The sequence below is a fragment of the Thalia democratica genome, unplaced genomic scaffold (genome assembly GCF_965202585.1).
Source record: "Thalia democratica unplaced genomic scaffold, ktThaDemo2.hap1.1 HAP1_SCAFFOLD_480, whole genome shotgun sequence".
NCBI lineage: Eukaryota > Metazoa > Chordata > Thaliacea > Salpida > Salpidae > Thalia > Thalia democratica.
In genome coordinates, this window is record NW_028139527.1 from 18382 (window position 1) to 37077 (window position 18696).

Consider the following 18696-nt stretch of genomic DNA (forward strand, 5'->3'; position numbering starts at 1 on the left):
ACTAAATATTTGTTATTTTCACCTGCACAGTTTGCAAATCGTTTCCGATATCAGTTTGATCGAGAATGCAGTTTTTTTCCTCAATCCATTCAGCTGTTTCTTCCGCATCTCTGTTTACCAATTTAGTAAAAGCTAGTTGTTAAGCTAGGTTGTAAAAAATATATTATATTTACTTAATTGGTTTCCATACGTCTTTATAAAACTATACACTACAAACATATGTAACAAACCTAAAAAATCGTTGAACTTGATGAGCAGACCCAAGATTTTTGTCCAAGTTTTCAATAAGTTGCTCGAGTGAATTACGCTCTTCGTTAAGCAACTTTAAAATATAAAGGATTGCATTTGACTATTAGTGTTTTTATGTGTTATATATTTCAAAAAAACTTAATAGAAACATCTAATTTTGTTGTACTTTGAACCAACATTAAATACTTATCAAATAAATAAGACAAAAAAAAAGTTCGAATTTTTTTTAACAAAAATCATGCTACTTATGATTAATAAGAAACACAAGTACTTTTTAAAAGACAGTCATTCATACAATTATATTAAAAATATAGTTAAATTGCTCTATTACGTGTAGTTAAAATTGAAAAAATTATAATAATACATACTCATAAAAAGTAAAAATATGTGGTACACAACAAGAATTTTTTATTTTAATAATCAGATAATATAAATAAAACCTATTGCAGAAAACATTAAATAAACCAAAATTTTTAAAATTTATTTTATTTTCACCCTACAATGAAATTAAAGTAAATAACATATTGTATTTGATTTCAATTTCAACTAAAAAAGTTCGACCAAATAAAATATATACAATACATTATTTTCCAAAATTTATTTAACAAATGTTTTACTAAACCAAAAATGTTTCACTGTTTTCAACAGTTCATTATGATAAATGTTAAAAACAAAATACTAAAATAAAATATATTTTTTTATTTAGATTAATACCAAAGTAAAAGAAATACACAAAAACTTTGAAAAACTTCATAATAAAATACAATAAATTAATTTTTTATCCTAATTAAATTAAAATTAGCTAAATAAAATTAAATATAAATATACAAAATTTAGATAAAGAGTGTATACTTTTAACAAGTATTATAAATGTCAGATTTATGATGTGGACAAACAGTAGCTATTTAGTTAGTTATTCAATTTTCAAAGAAATATCTTTATCAACTTCGTTTTTTGCCATCCGTTCCACAATAAAAATTAAACATGTAACTTTGTTTATTTAAAACTAGTTAGCTACTGTTTATCCACATCATAAATCTGCTTATTTTTGTTTGTTTATACTGTAATTATATACTTTTATGTAATATCTTGTTTTTATTGTTTTTTTTATTATAAACATTTCATAAAGCTTAAACTTCATTTATTTAAATTTTTATGTATTAAATTGTATGAAATAGCAATTTAATGTCACTGTGACAATCTAAACATTGACTATAACTTGATAACTTAATGATCAATAGTTAATTATCAATATTTTAATATTTAATGATTACCTTTGCTTTGATTACTATTATTATTTGTTAATTATTATCCATTTTTTTTTGCTGACTATACACACATTTTAGTATTTATTTTTATGATTTTAACATATATCTGATGAGCTGTGATATCATACAGTAAAACATTGTTGATTAAGTTGAAAATATTGGGTGAATAAATATTAAAAGTATTTCTTCTCTTTTTATAGTTAGCATTGAGCAATTTAGTTCATTAATTTGGTGTTACAGAACAATATATGTTAAGCTACATTTTTTTTTTGTCGTATTTTAAAAATTTTAAGTAGCTTAATATCTAAAAAAAAAGTTTTGGAGATAATTGTTATTTGAGTAAAAAATTTATTTCGTAAATATATTTTTGTACTGCATAATTCAAGAGAAACATAGGAATGCTGACGTAAGTTTGTTAATTAAAAAACTGATTTGTTTGATTCTGAAACTGTTGAAAAAACCAAACGTATTTATCAAATAAAGTATTTTAAATTAATTATATTAAAAGTTATACTTTCCTTAATAAAAATTTTTAGATCTTAATAAAAAATATTCTTAATGATTTTTTTTTACTAAATGTTAATTTAGGACGCTTTAAAAAAAAGAAAAACTAAAAAATTATAAATATCCAAAAAAGCAAACATTTTAATTCAGGCGAAAAAGTTCTTAAAACTTTTATTTAAGTATAAATATTTTAAAGCAAATGGTAATTTATTAGCAAAAGTATCGGATATAACAACTGTAATTATTAACTCTTTTTCTTACTTTTATTTTATCTGCAACGTCGTCAGTAAACGGTTGTACTTCAATTTGAGCAACAATGACTTCATCTCCTAACAGATGCTCGTCTTGCTTCAATGAGGAAACAGAAGATACAGATGACGACCTTGACGACGTAATAGAGTTTGTACTGCGTTGCTGAACACTTTTGGCGCGCTCATTCAAACGTTCGATGTTTTTTCCGCAGGCCCGCATGTTCTGTTGGTCATTTTATTTACGTTGTAAAACGTTTAAAAATAAAAAATTTTGAAAATGCTAAATACTTTGTGTAAATAAATTAACGGAGTTCTTTATATAATTTTTTTTTGTTGTATTTAGTTTATAAGAGTAATTTCCAGACAATACTAGTTACAAGTTTATAATTTAACTTGGCAAGTATTATTCGAATCTATAATTTTAAGTAAAGAAAAGTACAAAACTTGACATATATTAGAGTTTTAGATTTACTCAATCCAACAACTGTCGGATAAATAGGTTTGATAGAAAACAAAACATCAAAAAGTGCTACTTTTATAACTAATCTTAGTTGCAAAGAGGTTTACGTACGCGCTGAAAATCTTCCAGCTGACGTTGTAACTTTTCAACTTTTTCCAGATCAGCTTCTTCTTCGTCGCTTGAATGGTCATCTGGAGATGAGATGGTCATATACTGATTTGCCAAGTTTTTCTGTTGAGCCAACCACTCCAAATTCTCGTCGCAGTCCCGAAGCAACGCGAATTTTTCAAGAAAATTTTTCAGCTCTTCACTGCGACGCTTTGCTTCTTTCAAGACCTGATCATACCTTTAAAAAAATTTAAACCAATTAGACACTTTTGTTAGTCTCTGACACTGAACTTATTCATGGAAACATGTAGTAAAAAAATAAAAACGTGTTTGCTTCTTTCATTTTTATTGTTCAATTTTGGTATAAAACTCAGTTCAGTATGTATGTAGTAGGTTTAAAAGAATTGAGACTAAGAAACTTTGAGTTCTACTTAAAACTTGTTTTTTGAAAATCTGTTTCATAGTTTTATAATTTTTAAGTCAATGACTAACTTAGATTAGCTTACCCAATCGTTGTGTTTTTTACTTAACTGATTTTAAGAAACTAAATTTTTTGTGTTTTTTTCTTGGAAAAATGTCTCGTTTTTTTATTATCTGCATTTATACATTATTTTGTTTTTATACTTTGTTAATCTTTTTCAAAAATTAGAGTTTTGCTTCAGTTATTTTTTAAATAATAATAAGTTGAAAATGACCGGTTCTGTGGTAGTTCCAACTACCATGCAAAGAAAAAATGTAAAGTTAAGATTTAAGTCCTAGAAAGTAACTACTGCATATGTTTGAATTATTTATGGGTATGAAGCTTAAAATCGACCATAGGTGGGAGCAATGAGAGTTTATTCATCACAGTTGTTTCAGCGTTTAACTTTTAACAGCTGTCTAAGTTTATTAACAGCTAATCAGTTTGACTGTAAAATTTTTAAGCTTAAACTGATGATTTTGAAAAAAAAAAGTTTAATAATATTTATGTTGATATGATAAATTTATTTTAAATGGTCACGATTTTTAAAGCATACAACATATCTAAAGTTTAGAATGTATTTTGTATTATAATAATATTTTAGAAAAAAAGTTTTTTATTTATTTTTTCAATTTAATAAAAGTTGAATTTTTGTTTTAAAACATTGTAATAGCAAACTTATAAAGCGCAATAAATTATTTTTTTTTTATTAACCTTATTGATGTTTAACAGCACCAAGTTTTAGGTTTTTTCTAAAAGTTGTTGTAATTATATACAGTTTTGATACTTCTACATTTAAATGTATTTTTTCAGAAAACTTAATAATTGTACAACCAACTGACAACGATACTTATTAAATTAATATTATTATATACTAATATCATATAAAAAATTATATAAAAAGTTTGTACTGAACCACACTTATTTTAAACTTATCATTGTTAAATAAAAACAAGATATGTTAAATAACATTAAGAAGTTGTTTTTAAAACTCTTTTAAATTAAAACCAAAATTCTCCTTATTTTCTATAGAGAACTGTATGATAATCTAAAGAAACTATCAAGTGCTAAATAAAGGTTTGATTTAAATTAATTGAAAAAAATGTTTTTTACGGTAAAACTTGGAACAAAATGCATTTTGAAGCTATTAAAACTTGAAACCATAAAAAATCTAAAAATATAGAAAAATTGAATAAAAAATACATTTTGCCTGTTTTTAAACTTATTTTCAAGTTAAACAACTTATGATCAAAACCTTTTAGTAAATATAAATAGTTTAAAGATTTCAGGAAAATTGTTTTTTATTTAGTTGATCAAATGAGACTAATAAGTTACATTTTTAACAATAACGCTCTTACAGTTTTTCTAGACAATTCTGAGTATCCTTTAAAGTTGGAACATTTACACTTTCGTCTTCTTTCGATGGATCTTTTTGATTAAATCTACTGACGTGAGTTGATGGCACAAAACCAGTTTTCCCTTCATCATTTTCAACTTTCCACCAATTCTGTTTTTACATATATACATTTACTAGCTGCTAGGCAAAGACTTACACTTTGTTTTCTTGTTTAGCAATGATTTTTTTATATACAAAATAATCTTGTAACCTTGTTATAGGCAGATATCAATGACAACTTGTCGTTCTCGCGACAACTCAACTCCCGTGGATTTTTTGCTCTATAGTCATGAACAACTAAGATGACTTCATTGCTTGAACTCAACTTCATCGGTGATTGCAGCTAAAATTGTCAATAAACATTGTTTTTATTAGTACTAATAATTAAAAAAACACATCTTAGTAATATACCTTACAACTTTCAGCTTGACCTCTAAGAGTCTCCACAGCTTTTGAGTAATTAATTAAGTCATTTAGTAAGGTATCATGCTTTCTCTTTAGTGATTCAACTGAATCTTCATTTTTCTTAACAGCATCATAGGAGTTCATAACCCGACGTTTTTCCTTTTGGTAAAAAGGTAACTTCTTTTTATATCATGTATTTTATTAAATACATAATCTAATTTACTCAAAAAGTTTCTGGTTCAAAGAAAAAAAAATTAGTGTTACTTAAAAAAAAAGTATAAAAGTTTCAAGTACATTTATCCAATCTTTAGAGTCGTTGTTATTTTCTATATAATCAGCTGCGGAAGCTGCATCTTTAAGTAAAGTTTTCCGATTTTCAGCTGCTTCTAACAACTTTGCAAAATTTTCTTCTACTAGTAACTTTTGCTCAGACAGCTTGTCTTTGTCATTATTTTCTGTATTGATAGAATTTAAAGCGAAGATACTTTTTGTTTAAGTATCTGGAAAACAGGCTATAACATAAATAACAACAACTAAAGCAAACATTAAAAAAATTAAACACTGATTTCTAAATGACACAGGTATTTTCCAGTACTTGCTACATAAATTTTAATATTGTAATTAAAACATTTGAAAACCTGCATATACATACAAAATAAGTTTTTATTAACTACACACTCTGACATAATAACAAGTGTTAAATAAAACTTTATACGGATTTCAACTTAAAAATCAATTTTTCTTTAAGTGTGTACATAAAAATAGTGTGAAGTTTTACTTACTAAATTTTGTCTGAATGTAAATACCCTATAAATTTAAGTTTACCAAAAAATAAAGAAATAACCAGCCTTCATCAATCAAATTCTGAGCACGATTTTTAATTTCTTCTACCTCGGTTTTATGCGACAGAATTTCGGAGCTTAACAGATCATGCTTTCGTGTGACAACACCAATCATCGATAGATCTTTTCCTATTATTTAAAATGAATAGCTACATAGTACATACAAAAAGAAGCTAGACTTAAAAAATTTTTTAGGTCAACTTTGATTTAAAAAAATTGAGCTATCAATAAAAAATTAAATCGATAAAAACACTTTATATTTCCCGTACCAATATAAGGTGAAGCGGCTAAAAAGTGTTTTTCTGATATCCATTCATTTTCATCGATAATGTCGCGTAACAAAAGTTTCGATTTCAATGAACTTGATAGATTTTTTTGTCTAACTTCTAAAGGATCCTATTGTTTTAAGCAGAGTTTACTTTCCATAAATTAAAAAAAATAATTTGATAAACAAAATATAAAACTTTATCATGATTTTTGCATCATTTAAAGTTACTCATAAAAATTAATATTATCATTAGATGTACTTATAAAGAATTACCTGTAGCTTTTGATATTTGCCAGTTAAGTCAGCTTCTTTTGCTTTTATAGCTTCGCATTTGAAATGATTTTGTTCCTCAAAAGTTTTAGCTTGAACTACTATTCCGTCAAGTTTGTCCTTGAAGTTTATACCAATTATAATTTTTCATCTTAATTTAAAATACAAAAAATTACTTTATACAATTCATTCTAGGTTTTGGACAAGGCAAATATACTTGTTATTTATCCGTAGTCTCTTTATAAAATAACAATAAATTAGAAGAAAAAAAACTAAAAGTGGCACAAAATGTAGTTATGGTAGACTTTATCTGTAAAACTTATAAAAAACAAGACCAAGCTACAAAATAAAAAGTTTAATTTTACCTTATACATTTGCACCTCAACTTCAAGCAAGTGGTAGTTTTTGACAAGTTGAGTAACTGATGGAACGTCGTACCCTTCATCGGAAGATGCTAACTTTTTGTGCACTCCAATTATCCATTCCTCAATATCCTTCACTTGGTTGTTATAAATTTGTTCGGCACTGCATTCCTCTAATCTTTTACCTATTATATTTAGTGTTTTCTTAAAGTGTATAAAAATTTGCTTTACATTTTTTAGTTAAAAAACGTGCTACAGTTTGGTTATTTTTTTAATTTTATGCCTTATATTTATACGAGGTTCATTAAAATAAACTCTATGTCTGTCAAAAATAAAAGCTTTAAACTACAAACAACTTATAAAAACAATATTTCAAAGTTACTTCTCAAAGATAAGAGCCGAAAAATAAATAAAAATGCTTAACCTTTAATTTTTGATTGATTAATCAGTTCTGACCAAAGATTTTCTATTTTTTCTTTTTTTATTAATATTTTCTGCTCATTCTCGTCTTGAACCTTTCTTTCAATTACTGATTCGACATTTGGCCACGAATTTTGAACTTCTACCTCAAACATTCGATGTCGCTGCAACTTTTCATTTATGTTGACTTCTCCCTATAAATTTGTTCTTGCAACTTACAAATATAAAATACAAAACAAAGAATAGGATTCAAAAAAACACTAATAGAAATTTTTGCTATTACCATTACTAAAAAATAGTTTTCCACTAAAAACTTCTTTTTTACGTTTTGTTATTATATAGTTGTTAGACTAGTGAAAAAATAATTTTTGTTTAATACAATTTCTTAATATCTTAATAAATAATTATAATTTTTATATTTTTTAAAGTAACTAGTGTATATATATTTTTTTATATGACAATTTAAGACTTTGTGAGCTTAAGCACTATTATTAGGTTACAAACAGTGTAAGATATATCCTTGGCCACGATCATTTTGTCTTGTATCCAACCTACAATCTGCTCCACATCTCTATCATACAAACGCACTTCATACATCTGCCCTAGCAACTTATCTTTATTCGCAGTTCCATCTTTAAGCTTGGCGTGTCTTTCTAACAACTAGAAACCATTACGTTTATTTTAAAATGTCAAGTAACGCTCGTGTAAGAGTTTAATGGATAAATATTATCTGATTGCTTATATTTCTATAAATAAAATTTTGTACTAAAAAATAAAGTTGTATAAATTTTACTTGTAGCCTTTTTTCTTCTATTTCATCTTTAGCATAGTGATTTTTTTCGCAAAGTCGAATAGCTAGATCATTAACTATAGTAATTTTGTCTTCTTGTGCTTTAACCGACTTAATAAAGTCCTGGTGCTTTTTTAGTTGTTCTTCTGTCGAGTCAAGTGAGTAACCTAAGTTATCATCTGACAATATTCTTTCCTATTTAAAACAGAGTCTTTTTTAGTAACAAACCTGAGATTTATAAAAAAAAGATTATTACTCAACTGTACTTTTTGAAGCTTTTAAAACAATAATACTTATTTTTGGAAGTTTTACTACTACTAAAAGATCTATCTTATCTATGTGTTTTAAATTTTGATTAACATACTTGATTTGTAAGCCAAGATTGTGCCTGTTCAAGATCCCTTGTAAACAACGAAAAATGCAAGCATTGGTCATACAATTGGTTTCTTTCTTCCCATACCTGAGTTACTTGTCCATGGAGACTTTGTATTGCCTCTAGCTCGTTATCAATCTGACTAGCTGAAATTATGTCTGGCTCCGTAGCGCTGTTTGATTTACATAATCATTTATTCTACTTTGCCAATTAAATGTAATTTATACTAATTTGTTTAGTAAATACAATGTATTATTTATAGACGAGTTTTAAAAAAACTAAGTGAGTAAAAGTTTTAAAAATTACAACTTTAATCGAGATAGTTACTTAAAGATTAACTTGGTCTTATAAAAATGAAAAGTTATTAAATTATGGTTGTAGGAACTGTTCGATAACTTTTTTCATGTGCTCCTATTTAAAATTTACAAAGAAATGAATACAAAAACTGATATCTCACAGTATTTGGCTGTCAGTATCAGACGAAGAAGTTGATAGCGATTCTAATGAGCTGGAATTGCTCTTTCCTTTTATTTCTGAAAGAATAAACTTACCACACTCTATTGTGTCATTGTAAGTTCCTTCTTGTGCGTTTATTTCATTCTGAAATAAAGTTTTCCTTAATTTATCAGGAACACCTTATTAGGGTTTTTATTTAAGAAGTGTCTGTTTTAAAGACTCATTAAAATTGCATGAGGGAATGTTGCGGTGAGCAAAATACAATGAAATTAAACTTGGCAATAAAGAAATGTAAGTTTTAAAAAACTTATAATCTAACAAAATTAAATTGATTAAGTATACTCTAGGTATTAAGTTAACTAAGCAGTTATCAAGTATTTTTTAAGTTATTAGCTATTTTAAGATACGTTTTAAAGCTATTCTACTTAGTATTAAAGAAATTAATACATCTGAACATATAATACTTGAGTTAAATGAAAAAACTAAATTAAACTCAAGCGAAGATTTCCAAGTATTAAACAGCAACTAATTGAAAAATCGACTAATTGTTTTCATAGTTTTAACATACATTTTGGATTAACAACAACAATAAAAACTATATCTGTGTAAGAAGTAATATATAAAAATATACAAACAGTTTTCAAAAAAAAATTTTTAACTAACAAGATGTTCATTGTGTTTTTCCTTTAGTGCTTCAGCTTTTATGACATCACACTCAAGTGTATCAGCTGTCATCCGAGTTCTAATGTTTGTGCACCACAATTTCAACTCGTTACAATCAAACAAAAATTTCTGTTTTTATTTAAGCTTTAGAACTTATTCAAAAATGTGTAACCAATATATATGAGTATATGGTATAAAAAAAGCTTACAAATACCAATAAAAATTAGACTTTCTGTATGTATTTTTTTATTTAACTTGTTATTTTATTAGTTTGTCATTTCTAGTTTTAAACAAAGTTTCGTCAAAAATTATATTCAATTACAATTGCTTTTTTTTGGTAACAAAAACAGAAATAAATATGAAACCAGAAAAATCAAATACCTGCATACGGTGACACTTGTTAAGATTAATTTTTCTATTTGCTGCCATTTTGCTCACTTCTTTCCATTTGAGCGTCATAAAGTTCACTAGTTCTTTAACATCATTCATTTTTATTACATCACAACCGGATTTGCGAGATTCACTTAGATTTTCTAAACTGTCAGCTTCCTCGAATAGTGTCTTTATCTATAAAAATTAAGTTTCTTTTTACAATAAAAACTAGATAACTTTTTTGTATTAAAAGTAAAATTCTAAAACTTATCGAATAATATTATCTAAGTAGACCAAATTTGTGTGTAATTATTTTTTAATATAAATGTTATCATATTTTCTAGTCGTCACTTCCTATCCAAAAATACTTGTTTTTTTAGATATCATAGTTTAAATTATTTCCTACTGAATTAAAATAACGTAGACAACACAAACTGGTCTCTTAAGGTCAGTCAAACGTTTTAGGCAATAACTTTAAATTTTATTTAATCATGAAAACTATTGAATAAAAATAATTGCTCAGTAGTCTATAGTTATGAGACTTTTAAAAATGTGTGTATTTGATGGTTTTAAAACAGCATTTCAAGTATATGAGAAAAATAAACATAGCTTGTTTTAAAATATATACTTAATTTTTTTTTGAAATATTTTTTCTCAGAATTACCATAGTAATAGAACTTAGATTTTGATTAGTTGCTGAAGATAACTAAAGAGCGTTTTTTTTTTCTTAATTCAATGTTAGTTAAGGCTTTTGATTATGAAAAATACATCAAAGTTTTATAAACTGGATCGATAATTCTAAAACAAAATGTTTTTGTTAGCTGCAACTATTTTTTTTACGACTCCCATGTTATTAAAGTAAATATTATAAAAAAAATTTTAAGAACAAGCTAAAATTTGTTTAATAAAATTAAAACTTTAGTTAATAATAAATTTTTGATTACTTTTCTTAGACTTTCGGTTTTCAAGATCTCAGTTTTAGTATCTATTTAAACTCAATAACACTTTTAGACTTTTAGTATCAATTTAAATAAATTAAAGAAACTTTTAGTGGTCTATTTGTTATCCAAAAACGGTTAAAATAAACGTTAAGTAGACATTTTTTGATTTTATAATCATACCCGCAAATGGTAGACACACTGTAAAGTAAAAGATAAATTATATTTTTCGGTTAAATATTATAACCTTCAACGGTTATAATAAGCTGTCGAGTTTGAACAAACAAATTTTTGTCTTAGTTTACTTAGAGCTTGTATTTCGATTATCTATTTGGTGTGATCAATTTTTTTATTACTAATTTAGTTTTGTTTTTATAAAGTAAGCAGTGACTATTATTACACTAACATTGATTAAAAAGATAACCTAACTTGCTATAAATTTTTATATATATATTAATTTTCAACAATGACTTCTCGTGCATTTGTTTATCTAACATTTATAAAATTAACGTTAGACTTAGATTTCGAATCACAGACAACATTTATAGTTAAATGTTATAATAAAATATATTCTTAAGTAATTGAAGCAAACTTTGTTATGTAAAGCATTTAAATCTCTCTCAATAGCTTCATGACGACGCTGCAGTCTCTCAACAATCGTTACATCGTCACCATAAAAGTTACTACTGTTACGTAACAAATCTTCTTTTTCACCCATCCAAGAAATTGCCTCTTCTACATCTCTGTAAAGTTTTGATTTTTTGTTAGCAAGTACAAAAATGTTTCAGTGAAAGTTTTTCAAAGCTCTTATAAAGCTTTTGAAAATAATTAAAAAAAAATTAACTTGCAGTTCAAGTCCTACAGTCTCAAACAAATATTTAAAAATAACTGAACTAATAAGTATCTTTTTATAATGATGCAATTTATATAAAAACAAATAAAGTAGCAAACTTTTTAAATGATTGAACTTGAATGAGATTTTTTAGTTCTAGTTTACGAGATTCGGCAGCTTCTTTCAAGCTGTTCCATTTTTGTATTATTTCCTGCTCCTTTTCAATAATTTGCTTGTTTTCTGGGTGCTTGTCGTCTTCAACCTATTTTTGTTACATTTCATTATTAAAGTAAGTAAATAGCTTTAGATATTACAATTTAAGTTAATTTTTACTACTATCTAAACATTAAGTATTACAGTCGAAAGTTAGTTTAAATTTTTATTACCAGTTTTTTAACTTCCACTCTTATGTCGTCAATAACTTCTTGATAGGTGTTTATTTCAGAAAAATTTTCTCAAATTTTCCGTTTAGTAGCATGACGTCATCAATATGTAGATTTTTACCTTCTTCTTGATTTGCTTTTATCAAAGTTTCCTATTTTTTTATATAATTGATGAAACTTAAAATAACAGGATATTAAATATTATTTTTTTTAACGTAGCTTTCAATTGAGTATATAACGTTTCGAAAACATTTACAGTAGTAGTTGTTTACTTCGTATAGTACTTTTAAATATATAAAACAGCGTATAAAATTTGCACATACAAATAGAATATCTGTAAAGTTATACTTTAACTGGAAGTATTAGAATGTTTTAATTTGAAAAAAAAAAGATTTATTAATTAATACTTACAAACTTAATCACAAGTTTACAGATAAAGTTTTTTTAATTAAAATGTTTGATAGGTTTTTTGAGTTTAACAGTATTAAGAAAAAATAAGTTTTCAAGACATAGTTTTGTTGAGGTAGTTTAAATACTAAATTTAATGGACAAAAGAGTGAATAACACCAAACCTTGGATATAACAGTTTCAACTTAAACATACATACATGTCGTAAAATTTATTTTAATTGCTGTATAGCGTCACAAAGTGTCTAAAACTTTTATTTGCTTTATACTAGCATACTTTTTGTGTTTGCTATATTTCTGCTCAACAATTATTAAAAGCTAAAACTCTACTATTTAAAAACTTTAAAAGTCAGACTAGAACACTTTTAAACACAAGAAATCAAGTCAGCTATAAACTTAAAAACAAGAAAATAAAAAAATTACATGTAATAAAAAACGCTTTTATACAAAGTTTAGGACGGTTAAGTACTAACTTAAAAACATACCTTATCTGAAAATAGTAGTGTAACCTTATAGAATACTATATTTATTAAATAAAAACAATTGTTGTTTTACAAACTGTTGTTTTGACTTACGGCGTTTCGATGATCAAAAATTATAAACAGCCTTACAAAGTCTGTAAAGTATTAAGGTACATTTAAAAAATAATGCAAAACTAATTATTTATGTAGAAAATATATTAACTATAAAGACATATTCGGAAGTAAAATACGAGCTGAAAAATTGTATCTAACTTTCAAACTAGGTTTAAAAATTCAAATTTATTCATCAACAAGACATTGTAAAAGTAGAGCTGTCATAACTAATGAGCAGCGAAACTCCTGTAAGTTGTTAATGTATTTGCAAACAGAAATACTTTGATTTTCTAATGAGGTCTGATTGTTAAATGAGGTTAATTCTTTAGAATCTAACGCTTTACGTTATATCTTAAAATTAAAACAGAGTAAAAAAGAATAGTTTATGTTATATCTTAAAAAGGTAATGTTTGTTTAAATACTTTCTAAGTATATTCACGTAAAACTAACTGATATGTTCCGCTGCCTATTGATATTTCTAAAAGTTAAAAAAAATCAAGACTTAGCAAAATTTTTGGTCAGATTAAAGTTTAATTTTCGTTATTTGTCTTTAGTTTTCTGAAACTAACATCCTATACTATAACTGTCATACAAGCTCTCAAAGCGTTTGCCTATAAACTAGCCTTGTCTTCGATCCAGTAAAGAATTTCTTTTGACTTTCGAAGATAGTTTGTGAGGTTGATTGCTTGTGACAACTTTTTAGCTCTTAACTTCAACGCATCTAAGAGTTCTTGCCATTGCTGTTCAATGTCCATAAGGCGTGTCTACAAAAAAGCTTACATTAATATGTTTTTGTCACAAATATGTTTATTAGGATTCTACTTTTATACACTATCATTATGTAACGTGCTAATTTATACTTTTGGTTGTTTAAGTTTTATACTTTTTAGTAAACTAATACAACGTTTGTTATTGTTCACAAGATAATACTAGTTTTTTTCAGTTTTAACGAAATAAATATAAAACAAAACTACAAGTTTTTTTTTAGTTAATTAAAAAAAAAAAGACATACTAACAAAATTTTCAACTTAGTTCAAAAGCTTTTTTAATTTAAAAGAAAAGTTAAAGAGATTCACTTATAAAAACCTGAATAATATACTAAACAGAAAAAAAGTATCTTTAAAGTTTTAAAGTGAAAAAATATTTTATTCGTAGAGTCTTTTACTTATATAAAATAAAAAACAAACATTAAAACATTATTAAAAAAAGATGATAATTCAAATTCGACGATATTTTGTGTTAGTTTTCTAAAAATTTGTTACCTTTGATTGTTTTCAATAAATTGAAGCTAAAACTATACTTGATTAAAAACAATTTAAGCTATAGTGTTTTTGAAAAAACTATATACCATTTGTAACTAATAGTAAATGAATTTAAGTTTTTTTTTTTTTTTTGTTAACAAAAAACAAATAAAATAAGTAACTTAAATGCATATGTTCCTAGTTGCAAATGGTATATAAATACCTACAAAAGTCTTCATATAAAAAAATAAAAATAAAATTATTCAATTAGTCTTTATTTGCCTGAGAAAATACTGTAAAAACGGGAATGTATCTTTTATCATAGTTATTTTCTATCATTTTTAAAAATATTTTATTAGAAAAATATCAAGTTAGTTTTTATCTTATTTTTTTTAGTTTTAACTAGAGATTAACGAAATTAAATAAAATATTTTCTAAATTAAAGTGGGTTTAAACAGTTTTTTGTTAATTAAATTCGAAGAAAAAACTTCAACTTTTTTTGATCATATTTAGAACTTTTGGATTGCTCTTTAACTAACTTATTAAAAACTGTGAAACTTATATTAAAATAAAACGATAAAAACCTGCACGTCTGCTGTTTGTGGCAAATTGTTGTCAATAATATTAGCTCCATCAGTTTTTAATTTTTGTAAACTAGCTTCATTCGCATTAACTTCAGCTTCCAAAGCAGAATGCTTTTGTACGTAAACCTAAATAATAGTACATTTTAACATATAAAGATATTTTTTACACAAATGAAATTAGGTTACAAAAAACACGATTAAGTTTCATTAATTAAAAACTTAGACATAACTAAGTTTTTTTTTTCAAGAATAAGAAAAATAAGAAAATAATAAAATTTAAGTAATCTATTAAACTTTACAACTTAGTAAAAGCTAGTATCTACGCCTAAAGAAATATAAGTAAGAGAAATTTTAAAAAGCAAAGTAGAAATAACAAACTGAAATTTTTTATGATTTTATAACTAGTTTTGTCCTTGTTTTTTTAAGGTATACGTGATTAAGTAAAGCTTTAATTTAACAAAAATCTTGTCTAGTTTTACAAATAAAATAAGTAAAGTTGTTTTAAAAAATTGTAAAACGCTTTTTTTTTCAAAGTAAAAGTCTTATAACTTATTCAAAAATGGCTTTGCAAAAGTTTAGGTAAAACTCTTTAAATATTAAAGGTGTTTACAATAGCATTCAGTATTGTATATTTTTTGCAATATAAGTTCTAACAAGTAAGTAAAGAAAAACTTACTTGCAAATTTGATTTATCAATCCAGCTAATGTCTCGAGCTTGAGTCATTCTTTCACTGATCCAACCTTCTAACTCATTAAAGCTAACACAAAACTTTTGAAACAAGAGCAAGTTTTGCAGTTTAATTTCACATTCTTCTAACCCATCTTGAAAAACCTATTAAACGTTCAGGTTCAGGAAATATATTTTTATCATAAGTTTATAACTTTTGAAAATTTTAGAACTGAGTATTATTCAAGCAACAGATTCAGTAACTATTTTAATGTTTTAGTAAATCAATGAATATAATAGAAAAAAAATATATATTGTGAAATTTAGAACAGGAAGTAAAATGTTTAAATATTTTTTTATCAAAAAAATTATAGCTTTTTTTTGCTGGTTTTGCTATTTAACAAAAGTACTACCATTTTAAAAAAGTTTTAATGGCAGAAATCAATATTTTCATAATTAATTAAATAAAAATTTTGTTGAAAAAGACATTTATTGATTTAAACTACCTTGTACTTTCCAAGGACATCTTGTCGTTTAAACGAAATTTCTTTAGAAAATTCAGCTTCTTCTTCATTTTGATTCGACTGGGAATTCATTGTTACAAATTAATTTCAATCCGTATTAAGTATCTTAATTTTAACTTTTTTAATTGATTATCATGTGTTGTTTATTGAGCGACAAAAAAAAAGCGCTTAAAAGTTTGGTTTAAGGACGTGATGTAGGAAAAAACTTTTGGTTATCGAGGCATACTCAGTGAATACAATTTAATGTCTTGTACAAGACTTATTATGTTTAAATAAATACTTTGTTAAAATTAAGTTAAAAATAAATATATTAATAAATCTAAGAATAATGTTAAAAGTTTTCAATTTCAAAAGTAAGAAAAAATTAATAGTAACATATTCTTTAACTTAAAGTACCGTGCTTTATTGTTAAATTAAAATTACTTATTTTGTTTAATTGTATTTGAAATTAAATTTTACTGCATTTACTACTTTGGATTTTTTATTGAAGAACAAGTTTTTGCTATTTTGAACTTTTGTTATATTTTAAATGTAATTTATGAAATCAAAAGTATGTTAAATAAGAATTACTTTTTTTGTACAATACAGCTCAAACAAGTCTTTGGTCAAGCTAAAATATTTAAGGTGTAAAATAGTAAACTTATAACCAAACGAAGCAGTGTAAAGAAAATAAAAATAAAAATTCATTCTAAATACACAAACCAAGTATTGCGTTTTATTATAAAACTAACAAAACTAATTCTAACTAAAACTTAAAGTAAACGCAGATAATGGCTAACAACGCTAAATTCGAATTTGTAACAATACTTGAAAACACTTAGCATTTTTCAAACAGTTAAAAAGAGCATACAAAATAAAAGCAGCACTGTGACTTTATTTATTTATGAAGTAGCGCGCTTGAGTAAACACGCTTTCATTACACTTCTCTAAGAGAAGAAGAGCGACATTTTACGGTTGATTGAAGCTGAAGAGTAGAATCATGTAGTATATATATTGTACTAAAATAAAAATTATTAGACTCTGTTATTTATATTTGGAATCAAAATAAGTTTTTTTGAAAAAAAACTTAGATTAATTAAATCGTCGAGAAAAACAATCACTTTTTTTGTTAATTCTTATTATTTTCAGAATCTGTAATTACTTGTTTACAACTAATGTAATAGTTTTTCCTAAAGTAATTGGTTTAAATGTTTGAACAAATTTCTTTTAAATACTCATACAACTTTATAACACGTTTTAACAAGGTAAAAAAAATTAAACAAAATAATTGTTGTCAAGTTTCAACTAATTAAAACAAGTATTTGTTTTAAATAAAACTTATTATAAAACAGCTCTAGTAAAATTTTTAGTTTTTAATTCAAAAAGTACAAAAACGGCGTTCAAAGTATTTTATCGCTAGCCGATGGTTTTTATTAAAGGCAATACATAATTACTTTATAGTAAAATGTAGTTTGAAATTGGTTTGTTTTATGTATAAATTGAAAAATTAAATTTTATATTGCTTAAAAATTTTAAAGGATGTGTTTTTAAAAAACAAATGGTAAATGTATATTAAAAAAAACTATCTGAAATTACATACTTTTTAACACTTTAACACTGTTATAAAAAAAGTAAATCAAGTGTTTTCTTTTAATATTTTTTGTTTTTTATTTATTTCGAAGTTACACAAGTCTTCACAACTAATTCTGTGTATTTTTTGACTATCTAAACTAACAACTTTTAAGTTATCTCGTATAGTATTTTACTAAAATTGTATAAGCTACTTTTCAAATATAGTAACACTAAAATATAACTTAAAAGCGTTTTGTAACAAAGTAAAAATTTAATGCAAAATTTTTAATTATTTTAGTTACAAAATTTAGTTTTTGAAATAATTTTATATGAAAAATTTATTAGGAAATTTTAGAAAATATCTAAAATCATTAAAACTTACAAGCAATTTGACGATTTTAATTGTAATTAGTTGTTGTTATTTTCGTCATTATTCAGTACTTTACAATACTTGTACCAAACATTTTGTTATTAGTGAACTAAATAAAAACTTTATAAACCATTATTAAGCTAAGTAAGCATTTGCGTAGTATACGATGAAGATTTTTAAACTTTTTACAAGCTGTGCACAGTAAAATACTGAACATTTAATTCTGTACACACTAGACTAGTATATTTTAAAATATAATATATCATGATAAAACATCCATTTTCTAATCTTTGAGTGTCATGTTGAATATATAACGTTTCAAGAACTATTAACCTATGTTAACATTAGTTTTTCTAATAACAAATACTAAATTAATATCATTTATAAAACAGTTTTTTTACCTTATTAAACGTTTTATTAACGTTAAATTATTTCTACTGTGCGCAGGTGCCAACTGTAAGAACCACTGCTCTAAATCAAACTTGTCATTGTGGTGATCAGCGTAAAGACAAAAAAACTTGAGCATGAGATTTTAAGTTAAAACATACAAACGATTATTAAGTTTTTATCTTTTAATATACATTTAGAGTCAAAAACTTGTTCAAGAGCTTTGTTGTTAAGAAATTAAAACGTAACACGCCTAAAATGATGTCCAGTATGACACTATTACAGCTTTATTAATAAAAACGTTTGTTTTCTATTTACTT

The 18696-nt window shown here is 24.9% G+C and overlaps 1 protein-coding gene across 1 annotated transcript in view; it reads right to left on the reverse strand.

Moving 5' to 3' along the window:
* The window catches only part of LOC145846491 (spectrin alpha chain, non-erythrocytic 1-like), a 29654-nt gene extending 13514 nt beyond the window's left edge, over window positions 1-16140 (reverse strand). Inside the window, 26 exon segments of the mRNA XM_082953250.1 lie at window positions 23-110; window positions 231-322; window positions 2283-2495; window positions 2844-3078; window positions 4659-4807; window positions 4908-5039; window positions 5108-5260; window positions 5396-5556; window positions 5950-6072; window positions 6213-6339; window positions 6485-6601; window positions 6847-7028; window positions 7268-7457; window positions 7768-7923; window positions 8057-8248; window positions 8418-8598; window positions 8884-9026; window positions 9546-9674; window positions 9927-10112; window positions 11448-11598; window positions 11807-11949; window positions 12074-12141; window positions 13672-13816; window positions 14878-15003; window positions 15554-15709; window positions 16051-16140. Coding sequence (XP_082809376.1) covers window positions 23-110; window positions 231-322; window positions 2283-2495; window positions 2844-3078; window positions 4659-4807; window positions 4908-5039; window positions 5108-5260; window positions 5396-5556; window positions 5950-6072; window positions 6213-6339; window positions 6485-6601; window positions 6847-7028; window positions 7268-7457; window positions 7768-7923; window positions 8057-8248; window positions 8418-8598; window positions 8884-9026; window positions 9546-9674; window positions 9927-10112; window positions 11448-11598; window positions 11807-11949; window positions 12074-12141; window positions 13672-13816; window positions 14878-15003; window positions 15554-15709; window positions 16051-16140 — 3828 coding nt within the window.
* Between the last annotated feature and the right edge of the window lie 2556 nt (window positions 16141-18696).